Raw genomic sequence first — 25,554 nt, forward strand, 5'->3', positions numbered from 1 at the left:
ATCCAACATATATAAACAGCTAGTATAACTCAACATTAAAAAAAATCAATCTGACTAAGAAAATGGGCCAAAGAATTAGATAGATATTTTTCCAAAGGGGAAATAGATGGCCAACAGACCCTTGCAAAGATGCTCAGCATCAATAATCATCAGGGCAGTGCAAATCCAGAAGCATGATGAGACACCGCCTCACACCTGTCAGAATGGCCATCATCAAAAACAACACAGATAACAAATGTTGGTGAGGATGTGGAGAAAAGGGAACGCTACTACACTGTTGGTGTGAATGTGAATTGGTACAGCCACTGGACAACAGTATAGTAGTTTCTCAAAAAAACTAAAAATGGAATAGCTTGTAACAGGAAACAGAGACTGCCTGGAAAAAAATTTTGATCTGACAGTGTTTGCAAAAATGCTGATTTTTGATTAAGAAGCATTTGAAGGGTATGGTATATACTCTGTTAAGGGCCAGTGTGTGCCCAGTGGGAGAACTCGGTGTTTACTCAGGTGTCACCCCAGTCTCTGAGCTAGAGTTTATGAGTGCATGCTCAGCCGTGTCCGATTCTTTACGACCCCATGGACTGTAACCCGATTGGCTCCTCTGTCCACAGGATTTCCCAGGCAAGAATACTGGATTGGGTTACCACTTCCTCATCCAGGGGATCTTCCCAACCCAGGGACTGAACTGGTGTCTCTCGCATCTCCTGCGTTGGCAGGCAGATTCTTTACCACTGAGCCACCTGGGAAGCCCAGGCTAGAGCTCACTCTCCCAAAATAGCTAATATTCCTTGTTTATAGAGAAGAATTGGGACCAGCGAGGACTTGGATCCTTCATCTACAGTCAGACAGAAGTTACTGGCATTTGTATGAAAACAAGCTAGAATTCTTGCTGTTTAGTAAATCCTGTTTGCTCAGCCTGTTTTTTCTTTCTTTTCTTTAAATCATATGCTTTTTTAGAAATATGCGTGGAAAAAACTTTGCATCCTCTTTAATCCTTGAAACAAATTCATGAAATGCTAATTTTACATATTTTTTTTCTGGCCTATCACTTCTCCTATTCCAGAAATTCTGAAATAATTCCCTGAAGGGAACATGTCCTTCAGCCGTGATCCCAGTTGAAAAATGCTTGAGCAGATGTACTGTATGTGAAGGAATCATTCCTCCTTAACTGATACAGTTGTGATTTAAACAAGTGAAGTGAAAATCCCATGATTTAAATAGGAAAAAAAGGCACAGAATTATATGGAAATTTTGTTGTTGTTGTTGAGTCATTAAGTCGTGTTGGACTCTTTGTGACCCCATGAACTACAGCATGTCAGGCATTCCCGGAGTTTGCTCAAATTCATGTCCATTGAGTCAGTGATGCTATATGGAGATTATAACAGTGTAAATTATGTGTGCCAATAGAGGAAGGACTAAAAAGGGAAATATATCAAGTGAGTATAGTGACAATATTAGAATGGTATTACATGGGGATATGGTGGTTTGTTTTATTTATTTATTTCAATTTTTATTTATTTATTTGGCTGCACTGGGTCTTGGTTGTGGCATGTGCGATCTTTAGTTGTGTCATGCAAATTCTTAGTTGCAGCTTGTGGGATCTGGTTCCCTGACCAGGGATCGAACCCTAACTCCCTGCAATGAGAGCAAAGAGAATTAGCCACTGGACCACCAGGGAAGTCCCTATTTTTTTTTTTAATTGTATCTGATGGCATCATTTTTAAAACAGAAAGCTTGTTTTAAAATGTGTTTTGTATAAATATGAAGTTCTATCTTAATAATTATCTGATAGTGCAACAAGAAATTCTCAAAGTGATTGTTAAGTCATTTTATTGTGATTCACCCAAATAACTCCAATGACTGTCATTGGAGCATAATCTTTTCCTTAAAATCTTAATCTTGACTAGGAATACTGTAGTATTGACTTTCTGTTTTTCTGTTTTTAGGGGAGTCGCAATCATGTTCACAAATCTGGGCATATCTAAGTAGCAAGGACAGCAAAAATGTAAACCAGAAGTTTTTAAAGAGACAGTGTTCAGAATATAGTGACTATCTGCAGCCTGCTTCCCTGGTGACACAGAGGAGAGACCAGCATTTATCGTTTCTTTGAAACCATGTGCTATGTGAGCAGGAAGGAAGTGCCTGCTCACCAGAGGTCAGAACAGGATGGATGAGGTTTGAGGGGGAGTATTTACTGTGAGGTTGTCCCCACCCCCTGTATTCATGGCAGATGCTGTTATTTCTAGTAGACTTGATGGAAACTTGGGCAGACCCAGGTCTGCCATGCTACGTGGGGCACGTTAACAGGAAGCCGTGGCCAGGCATAGATGTCTCTGTGTGCTGGGCCAAGATGCACAACAGTAAGAAGTGTAGACCTTGACCAAGGAAATGAACCGGCAGCACCTTGGAGACATCAGTCTGAAGAGGGTCCCCTGCACAGGAAAGTTCTCGCGGTCACGTCATGAGTTAAAGTCAAAGGACCTAATGAGGTTTAGTGTGAGACAGAAAGGCATTAAAAGGGCCTGACAGATGCCTCTGAAACCCAAAGGGTAGTTGGTAAAAGTGGAAGAAGCACGTTTTCTGTGGACCTTTGAGGAATGGAACTCCGAGCACTGTGTAGAGATGGGGTAGACATGTTCCAGCCCAATGTGAAGAAGGTGTTCCTATAGCTGGAGTGACCCTGTAATGTAGTGGGGAGAGTGATGCCTGGAGACTTTCAGGAGGGGCAGCTGGAGGGGGCTTTTCACCCTGTGTGATCAGACTCAGAGGGGCCTCTGCCACCTTCTGGGCTCGTGTGTCACAAAGCTCTGCTTCAGTTCCCTCCTCCGGGATGGGTGGTCCATGGTGTGGCACCCCAGCACCCTCTGCCTTTACATCCATTGTCAGCCAGCAGCGGAGTTGTTTCCTTTGCATACTTGTCTCTAAGCTGGAGATGGAGAAGCGGAATGCTGCTTGCATAGCCCTGCCCCTTTCACCTGTGTCACTTTCTCCTAAAACAGGTGGCCTCTCCTTCCATGCCCTCTTTAGTGTTTACCTTAAACCAAAAGCACAAAAATGGGCCTTCTGTGTGTTTCTTAAAGTGAAAGTTGTTCAGTCGTGTCTGACTCTTTGCTACCCCATAGACTATGCAGTCCATGGAATTCTCCAGGCCAGAATACTGGAGTGGGTAGACTTTCCCTTCTCCAGGGGATCTTCCCAACCCAGGGAACGAACCCAGGTCTCCCGCATTGCGGGTGGATTCTTTACCAGCTGACCACAAGGGAAGCCCAAGAATACTGGAGTGGGTAGCCTATCCCTTCTCCAGCTGATCTTCCCGCATTGCAGGTGGATTCTCTACCAGCTGAGCTATCATGTGAAGCCCATGTGTTTCTTAATTTGTTCTAAAGTATTGTCTGCTCTTACTCTGGATGTGAGGTTCAGTATGACCCCTTCATCTCACTTTTGGAGGCATTCTCTCTGTTCCTATCTGTTCAAAGACAAATATGTATCCTCTAGAGCAGGAGTCCCCAGCCTTTTTGGCACCAGGGACCAATGTCATGGAAGACAGTTTTTTCACAGACTGGGGGTGTGGGGATGATTTCAGGATGATTCAAATACATTATGTTTATTTTGCACTTTATTTCTAGTCTGATGCCACCACCCGATCTGACAGGAGATACCAGAATGCAGCCCAGAGGGTGGAAACCCCTGCTCTAGAAGCTTATGCAACTCCCAGCTGGGAGCCTGAAGTGGATCAGGGCAGGAGACGGATGGGATGGGGGGTAGCTGATACTCTCGTCTGAAAGTCTCTAAAATTCCCTTTACCCACATGCAAGTCAATTTGGCAAAAAAGATTATTTCAATAGTGACTCATCTTCAAATTAATAATCAAATTAACATATTTAAAAATTTTAAGAGTTCCAATTTAAAAAGTAAGTGATGTTTTTAGACATACATATCTGGACAGGATCGCTGCTGTGGACAAAGTAGGTATGTTTTAGCCTGATTTCTTAAGTGTTTTTTCTCTGTGACATATATACTGGGTTGACATTATTTTTCTAACATAAATTCAGAATTTGTCGTCTTTTATTGACTCCATGGGTCTTTTCCTCCCTGCAGGAATTGGAGGCCTTCAGGACTTCGTGCTGAAGTCGGCCACACTGTGTTCCTCACCATCCTGCCCCCCATTCATACCTCTCAACTTCGAAGCCACCCCTATTGTGAGGGTTGCTATTGAACCAAAACACCCAAGTAAGATGACCTTGTTTTTAAAAGCATGTGATGTTCATTACATTTTTTAAATGCATGCATTTAATGCTTGGTTTCTCCTGGTTTGTTTTAGTATAGACTGTGAATTTTCATGGAGGTATATAACAGGGGTAACTTAACCAGCCATAAGGCCACACAGACCACCGCCATTTCCAGGGGAATCTAACCTGTATCTTAGGAACCTGGCATCTTTAGGTACCTTTGCCATCCAGGGAGACTTTATCTTCTTCCTTATGGCAGAAACAGAGTCGTCTCTGCATCCCCCAGAACCCTGGCACAGGGTCATGTCTCAGCAAAGCTCACATGTGAGCTTTATGTGACTGTGTTATGTGACTGGTTCTTTATGAGACTGGTTCTTTAGAATCTTATACAAGACTGCTTGATTCAGAATCACATCTGCTTCCCTCTGGGTGTGCTAGATTATCTGGACACTGGGCATTCCCTTTGTGTTTGGAAAGCACTCTCTGCCCCTTTCTATCTGGCTGTGTGATACCCACATACACCAGGGCCTATAGTATTAACAACTAAGACTTAGTCTTCGGTTCCTACTATGTGCCTGGCCAGTCCTCACTGACTCTTGTACTTTACTTCCTGTGATTGTCACTCACCCACTGTTCCCTGTGACTCCGCTGTTCCCAGCGTTCAGGGGTAGCCAGTGAAGCGTCTTCCAGACTGCTCTAGGGGAACCAGAGAGCAAACATGTGATTTGCTCACAAACACAGATTTCTGTTGGCGTGTGTAGTAGTCTCACTGCCCCTGCATCTGTATATCCCCTCTCTCCTCAGAGCCGGGCCTTCAGAAAGCTTGTCTCTGCCCCAGGTTCTGAGATACATCCTAGCCACTGAGGTTGCCGGAGACCCTTAACAGATATGTATGATGGTACAGGGAAACCCGAATGAACTTTTTGGCCAGCCCAATCACTTGTGATTGTGGTTTATAATTCTGTTAGTTACCTAGGACTGCCTAACATGTTACTCCAAAATTCGGTGACTTGAGAGAACAGTAACGACTCATTTATTATTTTTGGCGATTCTTCCGGTCAGGAGTTCTGGAAGGGTTCAGTTAGGGGGTCTTATACAGCTGTAGTTGTGTGTAACCACAGGCCGCAGCCATCTGAAAGTGTGCCTGGACTTGCAAGGTGGTCTCACTCACAGGGCCTCACCAGTCGGTGCTCACTGCGGACCTGGGTTCCTCCGCAGGGACCTCTCCTCAGAGCTGCTTGGTGGTCCTGGAGTGCAGTGTGGTGACTGGCTTTCACCAGGAGTCCAGGACACTAAAGCAGAAGCCTTCTGTGATCTGCCTTAGGAGTCACATACCAGTTCTGCAATATTGTGTTGGTCCGACGGGCCAGCCCGGTTCCCTGTGGGAGAGTACTGTGCTGGAGTCAGGCTAGCAGAAGACGAGGGTGACTTGGGGCCATCTTGGAGTCTGCCTTCCACAATGAGGCCTCATTATTTTTTAAAACCTTACCATAACACTTTGTAAGATAGCTGCACAGATCTGTTTCTAGGCTCCATTTATTATAGCGCTTGATTTTAGTGACTGTTATTACTGAAAAATGCACCTCACAAAGTTACACACAGTCCAATGGAAGACATGCGTCACTGGCTTTACTAAGTCATGATATCAATTTTTACAGTCCCACGTACCAGTTACACAGATTTTGATGAAATGAAGATGGTGATTTTTTTTTCTGACCTCAATTTTTCTCATACTAATTAGAACACTGATTTTATAGTTTTGTAGGTACTGTGTGGAAAGAGTTCTGTTACATTTCTACATGTATATACATTTCTAATATATTTTGGTGATTTACAAGTATAATAATGGTAATTTGTATCTGCTGAGAGTTTGAAGAAGTGGTATGGCTCAGCTTTGGGAGCCTTGATGATAAGTTTGTGACATGTGTCTCATGTTAGCTGTCTGTACAGATAAATTATTAGAGGATAGTTTTCTTCACATTGCTGTATTATTTGGAAAAACAGAGTAAACCATTATTGTAAAAGTTCATCGCATTATGCTTTTCCCTTCAGAATTTGTCATGAGTTTTCCCATGTATGCTGTCTTTAGATTATGTTAGTCCTTACCTTGTAATCAGTATTTCATTTTGTTAACCTAGGTGAAATGCCTCAACTCGTCAAAGGAATGAAACTGTTAAACCAAGCTGATCCTTGTGTCCAGATTTTAATTCAGGAAACAGGAGAGCACGTTTTAGTCACAGCAGGGGAAGTGCACCTTCAGCGCTGCCTGGATGACCTAAAAGAAAGGTTAGGTGACGACCGAGATGGAGCCCCCGATCAATGGGATATTTTAGTGTTTGCTAAACCCCTTGAACTTATACTATGGTTTGTTGTTGGAGAAAAACTAAGTGCCCTCAACTTAAACATGAATTGTTATTGTGTTATTGGATCATAGATTTAATTTTACTAACAGTATTCACTGCTCTACTTGCATGATTTTGCATTTTTAGTGTAAGTCATAAAATATTTTCATAAATACGTATTTTACTTTAAGCATATATACACACAGTATGTCAGGGCAACAAAACAAAATCATATTTTGTGAACTTAGGCTGTAATTAGGATAGACTTTCTTCCTTATTGATGTCATCTCTGCAGTACAAACCTTCAGTAAATCTTCATATTTTTCTATCATAGTGATATGTAAGTGTCATAAAATAGGCATCCCAAATAACTTTTTGTGAGTTACGTTTTTCCTCTTTATTCCAAAGGTAATATATGTTTATTATAGCAATTAGGAAAATACAGAAGAATAAAAAGAATCATTCAGTTGCCATGCAGAGATAATATGACCATTACATTTGGGTTGATAAATCCCTAGTCTGTTCTATGCATACTCAACTATCTACAGATATCTATATATACAGTTCTGATTATTTAGTTCAGATAAACTGCTAATTGCTAGCAATTGCTAACTCAAAAGGTGGCATATTATATTGCTGGCATATTTTTTAGGCTTATGATCCGTATTATCCTTAAAGTCTGTACCAATTTACACTGTAACTAGCAAAGTGTATTTGAAAGTGTTCCTTTTCCCAAACTTTTGGCAGCCCTGTATATCATAATTTTTTAAAATTTCATCAGTCTGGAAGACAAATGTTTGTTCATTGTTAATATACACTTTCTATGCTTAGTAATGATACTGAAACGTTTTTTAATGTATTTATTGATCATTTATTTTTCTTTGATGAATGGCCCTTTGATGAATTGGTGGTAGTGGTACTAGTTGTAGTAGTAGGTGGTATTGTAGTTCTACTGTACTACTACTAATAATACAGTAGAATAAGGAGAGCTGCTTCTGTAGCACCACCTACTTGGGGGTTTATATTCTGTATCTCTCTCTCTCTCTCTCTCTCTCTTTCTCTGTGTGTGTGTGAGATTTTATTTATATATTTAGTTTTGGCTGTGCTGGGTCTTCTTTGCTGTGCTCGGGCTTTCTCTAGTTGTGGGAGCGGGGGCTCCTCTCTAGTTATGGTGCTTGGGTTTCTCATTGCAGTGGCTTCTCTTGTTGCAGAGCACAGGCTATAGGTTGCCTGGGCTCAGTGGTTGTGGCGGACGGGCTTAGTTGCCGCAGGGCATGTGGGATTTTAGTTCCCCAACCAGGGATCAAACCAGTGTCCCCTGCATTAGCAGGTAGATTCTTAACCACTGAACCACCAGGAAAGTCCCTCAGAGGGTTTATTTTATTTTATTTTTTTAATAATATTTAAAAGTTATTTTTTGGCGTTTTTGAACTCTTTTCTTTCTTTTTGCACTCTTTGCTACCAAAGTAAAACCCAGTGTTAAGTAACCTTACATTTCTCAGGTCATTAACTTGCCTTTAAAAATAATACTTTTTGGTATTTAGAATTCTACTTCAAGTCAGCAGTTACTTGGTGTTATCTCCTGAGGTAGAAGATAGTTATTTCCTATAGCTTGGCAAATCCACTCTCGTTTTTATTCTATCTGTATGTAACACACAGTGGACAGATGTATCAAGAATATTCATAGCTTGATGTATGGCAGAAATGAAACCAATATTGTAAAGCAATTATTCTTCAATTAAAAAATAAATAAATTTTAAAAAATATTCATAGCAACAAAAAATTTAATAGGCAAAAGCTGAAAAAAAACTTGGATAAAAAATTATGAAATTTTATACAATAATCTCAAGCTAACTGTGCAGACATGGATGAATCTCACAGCATAATGTTGAGCAAAAGAAGACAACTGAAAAAAATAAGTTTGATTCTATTTACATGAAGTCCAAGAAGCAGGCCAAACTGAACATATGTACTATAGGGGTTACATGTTTAGGTGATAAAAAATAATTTAAAATGGATTACAGTGAAAATCAAGATAGTGGTTACATTCATGGGGTTGGAAGAACACATGAGGGGGCCTTCTGAGGATTAGTAATGTTTCTTAACTTGAGTAGTGGTTTACATGAGTGTTCACATTGTGACAAGTCATAGATCAGTGGAGTTTTGCTTTGTGTACTGTTCGATATGACTGTTAAAGTTTGCAGTTATACTTAGAACATATAGAAAATTCTAAAGTTTTTTTAACCTCTCATATGACAGAACCTGCCTTCTAATATATAAGCCCTTTTGACATTGACATACATGTTCAGGAATGCGTTAGTACAGGTTTCAGAGACAATGGGGCTACCTATGGTCTTTTGGCCAGCAAAACTGTCAGAGTTCTCACCATCCACCTCTCAAGGCAGTAATGCTCAGATATGGCAGGAAGCCACGGGAAATTACTAATGTAGTCTGAGCCTCTGGCACTTGTTTTGAAACATTCACATGCTCTGCATTGCCAGGGTTTAAAGAACCTTTAGCTCTGAGGCACTTTGCAGGTATGACAACCATACATACACACACCAACCTTTCCATGATGCGGAGTGATCCTGATTATTCTTACAAGTGATGACTGTGGGAGAATTCTTGGAAACGTTAGAAATTAGAAGGACTAATGAGACTTTTAGCCCTTTGCACCTTATACTAGAAGGAAAATGGGACAGTGTCATAGATGGACTCACTCTCACAGTTTCAGTAGCTGTGCAATCTGTTTTCTTGAGTATTCTCAGTGTATGAACTTATTTTCTCTAAATAATGATAATTTTAAAAATATTTTCCTGTTTCTAAGATTTCTAAGTGCTTTTCTTTTTAAAAAAACAGGAATGGATATTAAATTTTACTGAACGCCATTTAGCATTTGTAAAGATAGTTGAATAGATTATTAGATACTTTTAATGTGATATTTTAGCAGATGTCCTAATACAAATCAATTTTTATAACCTATAATAAAAGCTACTTAGTATTGTAGTGAATTATTCCTTTAATATGCTGTTTAATTGGATTTTTCCGGATAGCATAATGGCTAAACACATTGAGGTCGGACCTAGACTTGAAACCCAGCTTACTTGTTCTGTGACTTTGGAGAAATTATTTGATCTTTCTTACTTCATTTTCTCCTCTACAAAATGAGGATAGTAATACACCTACTAAGTAACACATGTAAACCATGTACCACAGTGCCTCGTACATAATAAGGGATTAGTGGGAAGAAAACACACACAGACATATATGTATATATACATCTTTTTTCATTGTTATTTTATCTTAAATTTTACATCTCAGGCTAAAGGTTCTTTAAACCCTGGCAGTGCAGAGCATGTGAATGTTTGAAAACAAGTGCCAGTTCTTAGGTAAGATTAAACTACAGTTCTGTCTGTGTCTGCCACCTTTATCAAGTTCAAGTGTCAGAGTAATAATAAAGTGTCAGGTAGATATCCATCTTGTTGTATATTCTGCAACAATATATATAGCATTGGAATAAACTAATCCTTGAAAGTAAACATACTGGCAAGACCATCTTCCTTGAAAGGGATTATTTTTTCACAACATTTTAATTTTCTTCCACATTTTATGATTCTATTTGGGTTCTGTATTCTAAAACCACTTGTGATCCTTTTGTAGTTCATGAGCATGATGATTGGGTGTTCACGCTGTTGCGTGACATGTGCCTCCCTCACAAACCTTGTTACGACATCGGCACATTACCTGTCTGACGTGAAAGAAAAAAAAGAAAAAAAATAAATAAATAAAACCACTTGTGGTAACATTATTTTTAGAAAACCATTTATTGAATTTTCAAATTTATCAAAAAGTATAAAATCAGATAAACCAAATACCTGCCCTATACCCACAAAATGTATAAAGCAAAAACAAACCTAGAATAAAAAGTAAGCATTTCAAAACGTTTTACTTTCAGTATTTAATTTCCTTATTGAATTACATTTCCCAGGGAAAAAGCATTATTCCAGGATCCAGAGATATCTCATAGTATATATGTGTACATACATGTATGCTTATGTATGTACATATATATGTACATTTATACATATATCCATCCACATTGCCGATGGTAGACCAGACCAAATCCTTAGTATTACCTGGGAATGAGGTAGACAGAAAATAAGAGAAAAAGAAAGATGGCCTGGTTTTATCATCATCAGACTCAAACCCTGCCAGTTTCCAGAACCTGCCCTCGGTGAACTTACAGGTCATCTGAAAGAAAGTGCAGTGTGAAACTAAACTTGATGGCGTGTGAGAAAAGGGGCTTTCCAAACTTGATGCCACACTGAGGGTCAAGACTTCTGTGATCCAATACAGTGGCCAGATATTAAAGTTGAATAAGATTGAAAATTCAGTCCCTCAGTCACACTAGCCACATTTCAGATGTTCAGTAGCTACGTGTGGCTATTTAAATGTAATTAAAATTAAATAAAAATAAAACTTGATTTCCCTAGTTGTACTAGCTGCATTTCAAGTGCTCAGTAATCACAGTACAGGTACGGAACATTCCTGTCATTGCAGAAGGTCTTTAGGAGAGAGCCGCTCACAAGCTCCTCAATCTTGCCGGCCTCACCATGAGCCTCATCAAAGCCAAGTACACTGTCAGGAATTGAGTGGATATCCTGATGTTCTGTGAATTTTTTTTTTCTCTCTATTAAGTTTTCATCATTGAGCTTTCCTTATCCAGATTCTTCAACTGGCAAATATTATTTTAAAGAATTAATATGTCAATCTTATTAAAACATTTATTCTCCACTCAAAACAGTCTTATCTAAATAACATGGTTTATTTGTTTTGAGAATGAATGAACAAAGCAGTGAGATTCTGGTATATGCAAGGAACTCACTGAAGGTCTCTTCCCACTAGAGGTAGTCTTTTCAATGTGAAGTGAAAGTGGTTTTTGAATTCTGATAGAATGTAAATCACCAATATTTCACCTAGTGAAATAAATTTTATATATCTGCATTTTTGTAGAATATTCATTATGTAATATTGCTCCATGGGCGTTCTGATGCCATTTTGCTGATAACCTTGTGTTATTCCTCTCAACTTTGTAGGTTTGCAAAGATTCAAATCAGTGTATCTGAACCCATCATTCCATTCAGAGAAACAATCACAAAACCCCCGAAAGTCGACATGGTCAATGAAGAAATCGGCAAACAACAGAAAGTTGCGGTCATCCACCAAACAAAGGAGGATCAGAGCAAAATCCCTGAAGGAATCCAGGTTGACTCCGATGGGCTCATCACCATGACGACTCCCAACAAACTTGCCACTCTCAGTGTCCGAGCCCTGCCGCTCCCAGAGGAGGTCACTCAGATTCTAGAAGAAAGCAGTGACCTGATTCGTTCTATGGAGCAGTTAACGTCCTCTCTAAACGAGGGCAAAAATAATTCTCAGATGATCCATCAGAAGACCCAAGAGAAAATCTGGGAATTCAAAGGAAAGCTCGAGCACCACCTCACCGGGAGGAAGTGGAGGAACACAGTGGACCAAATCTGGTCATTTGGCCCAAGAAAATGTGGGCCCAACATACTAGTAAATAAAAGTGAGGATTTTCAGAATTCAGTGTGGACAGGCTTCAATGGCAAAGCTTCAAAAGAAGCCAGTCGGTACCGAGACCTGGGCAACAGCATTGTGAGCGGCTTCCAGCTAGCCACCCTCTCTGGCCCCATGTGCGAGGAGCCGCTCATGGGTGTGTGTTTCGTCCTGGAAAAATGGGACCTGAGTAAGTTTGAAGAACAGACAGCAAGTAATAAACAGAGTCAAGAACCGGGTGATCTGGCGAAGGAGGGTCAGGGGGAAGGTGACACCCGCTCATGTAGAGACGAACAGCAGGAGCTGCAAGACCATGGCTCTGAGCCCTTTGAGAAAAGGGCTTCCCAGAGAGGAGAGTCTCCACTCACTGACTGCTACGGGCCCTTCTCAGGGCAGCTCATAGCCACCATGAAGGAAGCCTGTCGCTACGCACTGCAGGTGAAGCCGCAGCGACTAATGGCAGCGATGTACACATGCGACATCATGGCCACCAGTGATGTTCTCGGTAAGGCGGGAGAGGGAAAGACAGGTGCCCTGAGTAGTAGTGACCTCTTGTAGATTAGGAAACCAAACTCATTTAATATGTTTTCACAGAAGCTACATTGTTGTCTGATTTTTCAAGAAACTAAGATCTTAGCCACCTCCCCATGGGCCACCCTGCATGCATTAGCACACAGCCCCAAACTCAGGCTCTGAGTCCCTCGAGGTAGGCCACGATGGGGTGAGGCAAGAAGGACCCTGGAGAGAATATTGGAGACTCCCCAAGCCAAAGGAAAGGGTAGCTCGCAATTAAGGGGCCCAAGAGGAGCTGATACCATCCTTGTCACAGCTGCTGCGTTCTCACTTTTATCAAGGTGTGGGGCTCCAGCCATGTAGGGTTCCTGCATCTTTTACCAACAGGAAAGCCAAGCCATTGGACTAGGAAATGGCAGCCAACTCCATCATTCTTGCCTCGAAAATTCTATGGACAGAGGAGCCTGGTGGGCTATAGTCCCTGGGGTCACAAAGAGTCAAACACAACTGAGTGACTGAGCACACGGCACAAGATCTTAGAATAGGATTTCCCAGGTGGCTCAGTGATAAAGAATCCTCTTGCTAATGCAGGAGATGCAGGTTTGATCCTTGGGCTGGGAAGATGCTCTGGAGAAAGAAACAGCATCCCACTCCAGTATTCTTGCCTGGAGAATCCCAGGGACAAAGGAGCCTAGCAGGCTACAGTCCATGGGTTCACGAAGAGTCAGACATGACTAAGCAACTAAACAATAGCAAGATCGTGCAAAGCCAGAGACCTTAAATGTAAAATAAAAATCTTGGGGGCAAGGTAGTGGAAGTTGGACAACTAAGGATATTTTATTCTGCAAAAGTAGAAAGACTCATTTCTGTAATGAAAGGTCTGGTAAATGAGGTTTAAACTGCTCATATACATTACCATCCAAACCTGTGCAGTAGTTTTTCACAAGGGAATCAATTGCCATATCAATCTCGGTAAGCAAAGTTGTGACAAGGATCAAAGAGACAACACTCTTGTGCCCCTAACCCAAAGGGCTTCTGTGAATTCTGGGTCTCTTCTGAGGAGACTTGAGGACTTTATCGACTGCTAACATTATACCAAATGCTGCTCCTGATTTTTCTCTCTTTGGGAGAAGAATGTTTAGGATCTCTTTAGGAGACGTTGAGCCTGGGACTCAGTAACTGTTTTGACTTTTGAAAGATTTGACTTCATTGAGACTTAGTTTCTTCACCTCTGAAAAAGGAAGGTAATAACTCATTGGAAGTTGTGGAAAGTAACATGAGAACACAAATACGGGCCCCAGAACCAGGCCTGGCACCCAGTAGTTCTCTTACCCTCCTGAGATCATGGAGCTGCTTTGCAGTGAGGAGGGCAGATGGAGAATCCTGCACTGGTTGAGCAAGTGGACCAAATTGCTGGATTTTCTCTAGCTTTGGGGTCCTTTGAGTCCAAAGGACTCAAAAAAGTAAGTATGTGCTTACTTTGCTTTCCTTTTAGTTTGGTTCTTTTGCTAATTAATTGCTAAAAGCATAAATCTAAGTTGTTGGGGTTTTTTTCCCCCCCAAAGAAATTTAGACTTGCATCACAGTAAAGTTCCTGTGAAAGGAATTGAGCACACATAGCAGCATTTCAAAAACAGTTGAGCTAAACAAAGGCACAGAGATTCGGCTACCCTTGGATGGCTTAAAGTCAGTGTGTGCCAGGTGTCAGATCTGCCGATATGGCCTGGAACACGCAGTGTTTCTCAGCCTACTTTGAGTATGGCATCCTGTTAATATCTCACGGAATCCATCGATGAGTTCAGCGAACACAGGTCTAGACCATTCCCAGATTTTCTTCATATTTCCATTGTTGTTATTGTTGTTCAGTCGATAAGTCACGTCCAGCTCTTTGGGCCCCCATGGACTGCAGCACACTAGGCTCCTCCGTCCTTCACTGTCTCCTGGAGTTTGCTTAAACTCATGTCTGTTGAGTCGGTGATGCTATTTAACCACCTCATCTTCTGCCCTCTTCTTTCGCCTTCAGTCTTTCCCAGCATCAGGATCTTTTGCAAGGAGTTGACTCTTCTCATCAGGTGGCCGCAGTTTTGGAGCTTCGACATCAGTCCTTCCAGTGAATATACAGGGTTAATTCCCTTTAGGATTGACTGGTTTGATCTCCTTGCTGTCCATGGGACTCTCAAGAGTCTTCTCCAGCACCACATTTCAAAAGCATCAATTCTTTGGCACTCATCCTTCTTTCTGGTCCAACTCTCACATCCATACATGACTGCTGGAAAAACCATAGCTTTGACTATATGGACTTTCATTGGCAGTGATATCTCTGCTTTTTAATATGCTTTCTAGGTTTGTCATTGCTTTTCTTCCAAGGAGCAAGTGTCTTTTAATTTCATGGCTGCAGTCCTTGTCTGCAGTGGTTTCGGAATCCAAGAAAAGAAAATCTGTCACTGTTTCCACTTTCTCCCCTTCTATTTGCCATGAAATGATGGGGCCAGATGTCATGATCTTAGTTTGTTTTTTTTCTTATGTTGAGTTTTAAGCCAGCTTAACTGTCTTAGTTTAAAAGGTAAAGGTAGAATTAGAACCAACTAGTCTTGATTCCTTCAGATCCTTGAAGAAGACTTCAGAAGTATCCTCCTATCTCTCCTACCCTGACAGGTGCTCTGTTTGAATACTTCTGTGGATGAGTAGCTCACAGCCAGTTCTGAGATTAAACAGTTTCTTTCTCATATTGAGCAAAAAGTCTTGTTTCCTGCCAGTGTCTTGCCATTCATCCCATCATTGGTCCCTCTCACATGCATAAGCACTTCATATGTTTGAGGGGAGCATTTATTTTCTAGTTTTACATCCAGGGGAAAACTCTCCATGTCCTTCAGCTGGTTTTCAGGATATGAATTTTTTTTTTTTAATCCTTTCATCAATCCAGTTGCTGTCCTTTAGACATACTTTATTTGGTCAGCCTCCCTCTTAAATTAAGCAATCTAAGATACTATCTCACCAGGACCGAACACAGAGACACGCTGTTACCTCCCACGGGTGGCACAGCATTCTTTTAACACAGTCTCAGCAGTTGCATCTTGTCATTAACTTGTGAGGAGTTAGGATCAACTTCACTTCTTTTTTTAATAAGCTTTTTTTGTTGTTGTCCTTATTTTGTCCCCAAAAAGCTGGATTTAAATTTCAGTAACTGAAGTGATATAGTCCTACTAGAACCCCTGTATTTACATATGAGTAAACTGGGTCTATATAATTTTTTTTTCTTAGATTTTGTGTGTGTGTGTGTAAAATAGTAATAAACATTACAATAATAATGAAGGATGTTTGGTAGTTTTTTAAGGCCAAGAAAATTCTCAACACCATAATCTTAACACAGTGATTCGTTTTTCATTTTTTTTTTTTTTAATGTGTCCTGGTGAGAAAGGAAGGTCACTAGGTATTGAATCAGGGACTTTCCTGGCACTCCAGTGATTAGGACTCCACACTTCCACTGCAGGGGGGTACAGGTTCAATCCCTGGTCAGGCAACTAAGATCCTGCATGCCCCATGATGCAAAAAAAAGTGGTGAAAAGTAGTGAATCAGATGTTTTGATGAAGTTGAGGCCCTTTCTGTATATAGCATTCCCCTCATTACCAACTTACTAGCCATGTTAGAGGAAGAAATAAGCTTCGATTGATAACGACTTTGTGTTAGAAAGTCCATGTCTTCATTTAACTCATGCTTGTATAAATATATACAAATCTTTATGTTTTCTTAAAATTTTGTAAGAAATTAGCATATGATTTTCTAGTCTGTAGTTTATCCTTAAAGAGTTTGTTACTTAGTGTGTAGTTTGGCAGCTACTCTGCTATGCATAAGTTCTGAAAAGGGCAGATTTCTTTAGGACCACAGGATAGGATACATTTCTGGTCTTGGAGACTTGAACTTGTTTGAGAAGGGTCAAGAAGGTTTAAGAAGTTGCTTGTCAACTTCTCAGCTGTCTTGAACTTCAGCATTTCCTCTATGAGGTTTGTTCTACTTGTTCTGGTTTCTTCTCTAGTCTCCTTGTTGGGGAAAATGGAGTTAACATAGGTATGGAAAACCAGCCTCTGCTATCCTGCTGTCCTCTGTTAACATTACACTAACCTCTCCACGTTGTAAGTGTGTCTCGTTCTGAAAGTCATAGAAAAGACCCTTTTGTTGCTTATAACTGTAATTTTGGTCAGCTCACCTTATTCTGGTTTTCACCATCTGGGACATACTGTGCCCTCCCCGCGCCCCCCCCCCCCCCCCGTCAGTCTTAGGTGCTATCTTCCTCCTCTTCTCCCATCTCCTGTGTGTGTCCTCTTAAAACAGGAGTCAGAGGCACATCAGGCATGTGACCTGACAGCTTTATTTTGGGTGGGGAGGATTTTTCCTTCTTTTTTTCTCATTGGGATCATTCATGATTGACATTTTCAGACTCCCATTACCCCCAAAAAGGAGTTTCATCTTAGGGTTTGTTATCCTGAAAACTGTTTTATTGATTTTTTTCTTTTCCTTTGTATGTTTGAAATGATCTTCCCAGGGCCCAGGGTCCAGGTAGGTCTGTGCCTGCCTGTCTCTCCACTGCACTCCCAGGGTAACAGGAACACATGTCTCCTCCCCAAACTGCCATTTCTCCTTGCATTATCCATTTGGAGCAGCATTTGACCTTTCTGAGAAGACAGCTTTTTCAGCACAGCAAACGAAGGCAGGATCAGCTGTTGGCATTTACCAGAAGTCCCCAGGAGACTGTTGAGTCGCCTTTGTGGAGTCAGTCCTCTGTGCCCATGTGTTCGTTTGTGTTAGGAGATCACCACCAGGGCCCTGCCTGTGCCCCACGGTCCTTGGAGCATCTCTTGTCATCCTGCTCTTTGATCTTCACCGGGCACTTTCCACTTGGCCAGCAGAGTCAGTTCTGACATTTTCTAGGAAGAGATGCTTATCTCAGCCCTCAGGGTTCTTTGCCGTCTTCTCCCTTAAAAGCAGAACTCGTCTTTGACTTGCCTTATCCAGGTACAAATCTCAACTGTGAACATGGAGAAGGGTTAGTACAGTTGACCCTTGAACAGCACAGGGATTATGGGCACTGACTGACCATGCAGCTGAACATCCATATATTACTTTAGAGTTGGCCTTCCCTATATGTGGCTTCAGATGCAGGTTGTGTAGTACTGTAAGATGTGCTTGGGCTTTGCAAGTGGCTCAGTGGTAAAGAATCTGCCTGCCAAAGCAGGAGACATAAGAGACGCAGGTTCGATCCCTGGGTTGGGAAGATCCTGGAGAAGGAAATGGCACCCACTCCAGTATTCTTGCCTGGAGAATCCCATGGACAGAGGAGCCTGGTGGGCTACAGCCCATGGGGTCATAAAGAGTTGGACACAACTGAACTACTAAACAGCAACAGCATAGTATGTACTTAGAAAAACACATGTATGAGTGGACCCACACAGTTCAGACCTGTTCTGTTCAAGGGTCCACTGTACACAGTTTGTATCAGTGTCATTGGTTGGCCTTCAGAACACATTTCTCAGAGACCGACTGACTGCCCTACCCACTGCCTTACAGAAAACTGTGTTTAGATTTGATCTGGAATTTGTTTTCTTTTTTTAACTGGTTTGAAGCCTTCTTAAACTAGAGAATTACCTCCTAAACCTGTTTTCTCTCGTTTGGGGGAATGCTTTGGCTTTGATAACCGGTTTTTAGTACCGGAGGTCTGTGAGGGTAGTCAGGTCTTGTGTTCTCTTACGTTTTGCTTTTTCTTTCTAAATCACCACCTACAACTGGAGAAAGAAATGAGGAGATCTCTATATTCCTGAGACTTTTTGCCTCCTACCTGGATGGTCAGCAATTTTCCAGGAAGACTTCATCCTGGAGACTGAATCCTCATCTCCCACATTGCAGGCAGATTCTTTACCACTGAGCCACCAGGGAAGCCTGCCAGTTGCTTTAACTCTCCAAGAATTGGCAAAAATTGACAAAAGGATGAGTTCAGGCCTTTTATATTTAGTAAGATGCGTTAGTCTCTTAAAGCTTTTTTCTACACAGATTGTTGAAATTAGAAATCCTTTTATAAATGTGTAGAATTGCTTATGGTCAAAATGGGAAATATTACAGAAAAAATAATCATCTTAAAATTGTTTTGTCTGGGGAAATAATACCAAGAAAATGACCTTCTTTACTTGCAAAATTACTTAACTAGCAGTGTCGTTTTATTAGAATTTTTTTAACCCATGAAAATTTTTTTTAATGGGCTTGAATAGATGTCAGAATTGGTTTGTTTTTAATTGATCATCATGTAACTAGTAAATTGTCTCTCTTCATATTTCTTCTTCCAAGTATTTATATCTGTCATTCTTGCTCTTCATTGTTTTTTATCTTTGCGTGAAAACTTCACATATAAAAAATGACTTTTCTGTTAGATAGTATTAGTTTAATCACATCTACAATTACTGTAGTTCTGTCTTATTTTAGGGATAAATGCTTATACTGTTATAAATATATGTGTTTTAATGTATCAGAAGCCTACTTATATTACTGTTTATGTTTAAAAACCTATTTTTATCTCATAGTTGTAATTGTTTTTATATTTCACCAGCATCTTATAATTCAGTGCAACAAAAATTCATTGAGCTATGTATGCTAATGCTGTGTTAAGCATGGTTCCTGTTTTGAGAGATGAGTTAAGGTGACAAGAGCTTGATTTTGTAAAAAAATTAGTAAAATACAATTGAATTTAGGGAATAAGTACAAATTTTTGATGAAATTTTATGAGACATTTGGATAGCAAAATTCAAAACCAGGTAAGTCTTTTGAAAGTGACAGAACTTTGAAATAAGCTTTGATGGATGGAGTAATTTTGTGTTTATCAACTAGATATTAAATTGTCTTTGTCCGCAGCACCAGAAACTTCTATTGAACTTAAATAGCCTTTCTAGTTGGTTTTCTAGGAACTGCTCTGCAGCATTAATGGGGCTTCCTGCGTGGTAAAGAATTTGCTTGTCAGTGCAGGAGATGCAGGTTCTATCCCTGGTCTGGAAAGATCTCCTGGAAACGGAAATGGCAACCCACTCCAGTATTCTTGCCTGGAGAATCCCATGGACAGAGGAGCTTGGTGGGCTACAGTCCATGGGGTCATAAAGAGTTGGACATGACTGAATGACTAACCGCCAACAATAGCAAATGCAGCACTATATTTCTAATCCTGGCCACTGGTTGACTGAACCCAACAGTGAAACCTTGTGTTTACCCACACTGTGCCTTGTTAAATTGGGTTCTTAGATAGTTATCCTAATCCTGTCGAAGTATTTATTACCTTTGCCAGTTTCATGTCAACTTGGGATTTGATCCCATGCCTTCTGGGTTTTTAAGTAGCTGATTATCATAGTAAGGACAGAGCTGTGAGCAGAGCACTGATCCATCTAAACTCAGGACATCCATCCTGCGTGGGAGTGAGGGTTAACATCCATTTCCTATAGACCTGTGGCTGAATCCATCTATCTTATAGCCACCAGCCCACACTCCCCATTGTGTCCACAGCGCACTTTATCTCATGTTTGGTTGAAGACCATCTGCATCCTGTCAACCGTACTGGCTTGATTTAGCAGTCTGGGTGTTCTATGACAAAAGGAAGAGAAGTTAGTGTAGTAGGAATAAGAAGTGCCCACCGATTTCTCTGTGTGTGTGTGTGTGTGTGTGTGTGTGTGTGGAAGTTAAACCACAAGTGTCACCAACAGTAACAGAAACCATAAGATGAAAGAAAAATCTTCCTTCTTGGAAATCAACCCATCGTTTTTCATTTTCTTGTACAATCTTTGCACACAGTAGTACATCTTGCATAGCTGTTATGTATTATGCTAGAGGCTACTAGGTGTTCTGCTTTTTGCATTTATTGTTTACTTTATAAACACACTTCCATTTGGCTACTTAGTAGTCATAATGTGCATTTTAATCTCTGCATGATATCCTATCAATCTGATATGCTATAGTTTACTTCCCATCATCCCCACATTGGAAATTCATATTGTTTCCTATTAGAGAAAACATTGCTATGAACCACTGCCTCCTTTGCTAATTCAGAAGAAAAGAAAAGAAAAAAGTCAACTTTAATTGCCAGACTTCAGCTCTAAAGATTGTAGAATCTGCAGACCAATCTTACTGCCTAGTGTGGAAGAAGAAAATATGTGTTGATACCTAAGTATCTATAATGCCACAAAAGAACAGATGAGGCCCAGTGAGGCCCAAATGGTGAAGAGATAATTTTGAGTTTAGGATCTCACAGAGCGCTTCGTGGAACAAGTTGTTTTTGAATGGGCTTTAGACAATGGAAAGGATTTGACTGTAAAGTTGGGCCGAGTGTGCTCTGAGTTGGAGAAACTGAGCTCAGAGTGGAAAAACCTCAAACGTGTCCTGTGGGCAGCGCACCATTTATCTTGGCTAAGAGCGTAGGGTCCGTGCACTAGGGTCTGGCCGTTTCAGGAGCTGGCGTGTTGGGTTCCTGCCAGGTCATAAAGGGCCTGGAGTACAGGCTGAGACATTTATAGTGTAGTCATTAAAACCGGAGCCCTGATCACAACCAGTCCAGGCAGTTAACCTTCGTGTTGCTGGCGTCTATCCTGGAGGATGCCTCTCCCCTGCTGCCTTGCATACCATTGGGCGCACAGTGAGCTTCCTTTGAGTGAGTGAACTAACAACTTGGGGTGATGGAGCAAATGCCCAGTCAAGAGGGCCTCAGGGTATTTCCAGTCAGGGGCCACAGGCTCACGAATCCTCGTTGATGCGGCTGCATGTGTTTCCCAGCTGAACAGCGGCTGTACAGAGGGTCCCTGAGTGCTCCCAAGGATTGGACACACCTGTCATGAGCACCAAGTGTATCTAGGTTTTTTTTTTTTATTGTGACTGTTTTCCTTTGTTCAGTGATCCATCACTGTGTCCCAGTTTTTTAGTTTTAGCAGAATTAAGATGGAATGGGCCAAATTTGCATGATTAATTACGTTCAGTTTCGATTACAATTATTGATCCAGGCCTGCTGGCGTGACCCGTGAAGGTAGGGGAAGAGCTTCTAACCTCCGCAGTGGGACGGAATCAGTCGGCTCATCCCCACTGGCCCACCTATTCATGGTGCATTTGCCCCAGTTTACTCATTCTTTCTCCCGCCCTACCCCCTTGTTTTGGCTATACTTGCATAAACCACCTTAAAACTTCCATTAGAATGAGGTGGCAGAGTAAATAAAGATGATTAGTTCACACGCTGGCTAATTCCAGTGAATTTTTTTCCCTCATATGAATTTTCAGGCAACTCTTGCACAGCCCAGAGGGGAATCGCTAATAAAGACACTAATTGTTCTGCTTTTTTCAAGAGCTTTTCACACTGTAACTAAAATATTGCTTTCAGTTCTAGATACTGTGTTCTAAAAGCTATGTAAATAAGTTGTATTAGTTCAAACAGGAAAGTGGTCAGAATGCCAGAGGAAAGGAAGGTCATGTCAGAGAAACACTGGAGGAGAGAAGGTTGATGCTTTCTTCAAGCAGCTTAAAGGCCCATGGGGTCGTGGGACACAACCAGAGTGACTTAGCACACCCTCCACCAAGGAGATGCCCTGAGGGCCACAGTCTCAGTAAATGTGGGAGGTCAAGTGAGAGGCCTGGCTAAGAAATAGAGTCCCAAGCATCCCAGACATAAAGTTAATCATTTAAACTGCACCAATGAGAAATGAAGGGGCTCTCTGAAAGGAAAGTGGTTTGGAGAAGAGCTTGGAGCCTCAAAGAATACTCAGGAAGAAATCGTACCCGTAAGAATTATTGTCGTAGACAGTAGAATGATGGTCAGAGGGCCAGGGGTCAGAGGAAGGTAGCCCTAAGATTGTTGAGATTTGTCAGAGTGTTGATCAGTAGTTGCAGAAACTGCAGAGAAGTCACAGAGAGTAAGGACTGAGGAAAAGACACTTAGGTTGATGATGATGATGTGTGTGTTAGTTGTCAGTCATGTCCAACTCTCTGCAACCCCACGGACTACAGCTTGCCAGGCTCCTCTGTCCAAGGGATTTCCCAGGAAAGGATACTGGAGTGGGTTGCCATTTCCTTCTCCAGGTGATCTTCCCAACACAGGGGTCAAATACACATCTTCCTGTGATGGCAGGGGGTTCTTTACCACTGTGCCACCTGGGGGAATATGAAAATGGCTGAAATTTCAGAAGAAGCAGTTTTAATAGAGCTCAGGGCAGCTGGCCGTTGAAGACAGAGCACATGGTGAAGAAGCCAGTGTCAGCCCCTTTGGACACATGGGGAGGGCGGTGCCGGGGGTAGGGGGCAGCGTTCAGTGGGTTAGAAAAGAGCACAGGTGTCCCTGTCATCACTGTGGCCATTTTTAATTTGTTTTTCTGCTAAGCCTGGAGATGCGAAGGCCCATCAGAGTTTTTAAGTTTTTATTTGTGACACAATGGGTTTCCTGCCATTGGTTTTCCTTTCTCCTTCCTCATCACCACCACCAGGGGGAAATCTGAGTCAGAGAGAAAAGTTTGCCAGCTCAGACAGTTTTGCTCTGTGCACTCAGTTTCTAGTCTAAAAAGTAAAATGTCAGTCAAGGTGGGCGACCTCCACGCCAGCTCCCTGCCCTGTTGTTGAGGATGGCAGAGTCCAGGACTCCATGCCGTAGTCCCAGGAGACTTGTGCTCTGCTTCACTGCAATGTGAATTCTCCAGGATAACGTGTTTGTAGACTACTGTGTCCTTAGAAGTAATTTGTCTAAGTGGTAGCTGAAGGAGGAGGCTGTGTATCCATCCCCTCATTTGAGCAAGTTCCTCACCACTGTCTGTGATTTTTGGTTTATCTCTGCTCTTTGCAATTTGTTCTGCTTACTGATGGGAGGGGTATCTGGAGCACCCAGTGGCGCTCACACAGAGGCCAGTCAGAGGGGAGGTTGTCTCCCTTCTGCGTGGAGGGCAGAATTATGCCTGAAGTTGAAATAAAGGTGTTAACCAAGAGGATTTGCTAGAATTCCTGTGACATGGCGCTAAAACTTGTGTGTACTCAGTCATGTCTGACTGTATGACTCCATGGACTGTAGCCTGCTGGGCTCCTCTGTTCATGGGATTTCCCAGGCAAGAATACTGGAGTAGGTTGCCATTTCCTTCTCCAGGGGATCTTCCCAACCCAGGGATTGAACACAGGTCTCCTGCCATGGCAGGGGGGTTCTTCACCACTGAGCCATCGGGAAGCCCAGAAGCCAAAAATTCTCACCAGATGTTAAAGATTCCAAACACAATCAGTTTTCGGGGAATAAAACCCATATTCTTGTACCACTGAAATACTATCAGCTTAAATATGAGCAAGCATTTATATATATATATATATACACACACACACACACATATATATATGGCTTTAATTTTTAGTATAAAAATGTCATTGTGCCAGTTTCTTGCTTACTAGGCCCAAATAGCTTGTCATCATTATAATTATAATCATCACATTAATAATATCTTGTAATTGTGAAAATACTTGTAACATTTATAAAGCCCAGTCACACTAACTCATTGGATTTCATACTCAACGACAGCTCCTAGTGACAGTGTACCCAGGGTCCTTTTAAAGGTCTCCCTCTTTCCTTGCTGTGTGGAGGAGATTGTCTTGGGTAGTGCACTTTGGGGTGATTTCACCTTTTGTTACTTGTTTCTAATTTTTCTGTGATTGTCACGCTTATCCTTTTAAATAAATGCTGGGATATTTCCCATGCCTTTGTAAGCCAGAATTACTGGGACCAAAGTTAATCATTAGTAGAGGGTTAAGAGGGTGTAGGAACAGTTGCATCTCGGTGCAGCTCAAGACATGTAACCGGTCGATGAATTTAAAAGATGTGCGGCTTTGCAGGTCGGGTCTACGCGGTCCTGTCAAAGAGAGAAGGACGAGTGCTGCAGGAGGAGATGAAAGAGGGGACAGACATGTTCATCATCAAGGCCGTGCTGCCCGTGGCTGAGAGCTTCGGCTTTGCCGATGAGATCCGGAAAAGGACCAGTGGCCTGGCCAGCCCACAGCTGGTGTTCAGCCACTGGGAGGTAAGAAGCCAAATCTGAGTTCCTTCCTTGTCATTTCAGGCTGTGCTTTCCCACAGGGGGCGCCCCTGGGAGCCAACCACTTCCCAGTCTGGTTGGTCTTATCTGGTCCTGCTTGGTCAGATGAACAGGACAAAGCAGATGGCATTTTTTCATCCAGACTGGAAGACCTGAGATTATATGTGCTTTGTAATACACACACACACACTCATTTTTTTTAATTTGATGTAAAATTTAAGACAGAACGTTTAATCCTTTTTTCCCTTCCAAAGATATATTGTAGGTAAGAAAACCACCGATATTTTGAAAATGAAACTTAATGTTTCTTCTGGGGAAAAAGCACTTGTAACATTTAAAGGCAAACAGTTATGCTTCTTACAAGAGAGAACTTTTTTTTTTTTTTCATTTATTTTTATTAGTTGGAGGCTAATTACTTTACAATATTGTAGTGATTTTTGCCATACATTGACATGAATCAGCCATGGACTTACATGTGTACCCCATCCCGATCCCCCCTCCCGCCTCCCTCCCCATCCCATCCCTCTGGGTCTTCCCAGTGCACCAGCCCTGAGCACTTGTCTCATGCAACCAACCTGGGCTGGTGATCTGTTTCACCCTTGATAGTATACTTGTTTCAATGCTATTCTCTCAGAACATCCCACCCTCGCCTTCTCCCACAGAGTCCCAAAATCTGTTCTGTACATCTGTGTCTCTTTTTCTGTTTTGCATATAGGGTTATTGCTACCATCTTTTTAAATTCATATATATGCGTTAGTATACTGTATTGGGTCTTTATCTTTCTGGCTTACTTCACTCTGTATAATGGGCTCCAGTTTCATTCATCCATC

General features: G+C 41.6%; 1 protein-coding gene and 1 non-coding gene across 2 annotated transcripts in view; both read left to right on the forward strand.

The window, feature by feature from the left end:
- EFL1 (elongation factor like GTPase 1) overlaps positions 1–25,554 on the forward strand; it is a 111,597-nt gene that overhangs the window by 77,804 nt on the left and 8,239 nt on the right. Inside the window, exons 16-19 of the mRNA XM_043489784.1 lie at positions 4,099–4,230; positions 6,368–6,515; positions 11,668–12,653; positions 24,525–24,709. Of these exons, the coding sequence (XP_043345719.1) occupies positions 4,099–4,230; positions 6,368–6,515; positions 11,668–12,653; positions 24,525–24,709 (1,451 nt within the window). The remainder of the gene's footprint in view (positions 1–4,098; positions 4,231–6,367; positions 6,516–11,667; positions 12,654–24,524; positions 24,710–25,554) is intronic.
- LOC122419919 lies at positions 10,220–10,325 on the forward strand. Its single transcript, XR_006263125.1, has one exon. It is a non-coding gene; the product is annotated as a small nucleolar RNA U13 (small nucleolar RNA).

This window comes from Cervus canadensis, chromosome 17 (assembly GCF_019320065.1).
Source record: "Cervus canadensis isolate Bull #8, Minnesota chromosome 17, ASM1932006v1, whole genome shotgun sequence".
NCBI lineage: Eukaryota > Metazoa > Chordata > Mammalia > Artiodactyla > Cervidae > Cervus > Cervus canadensis.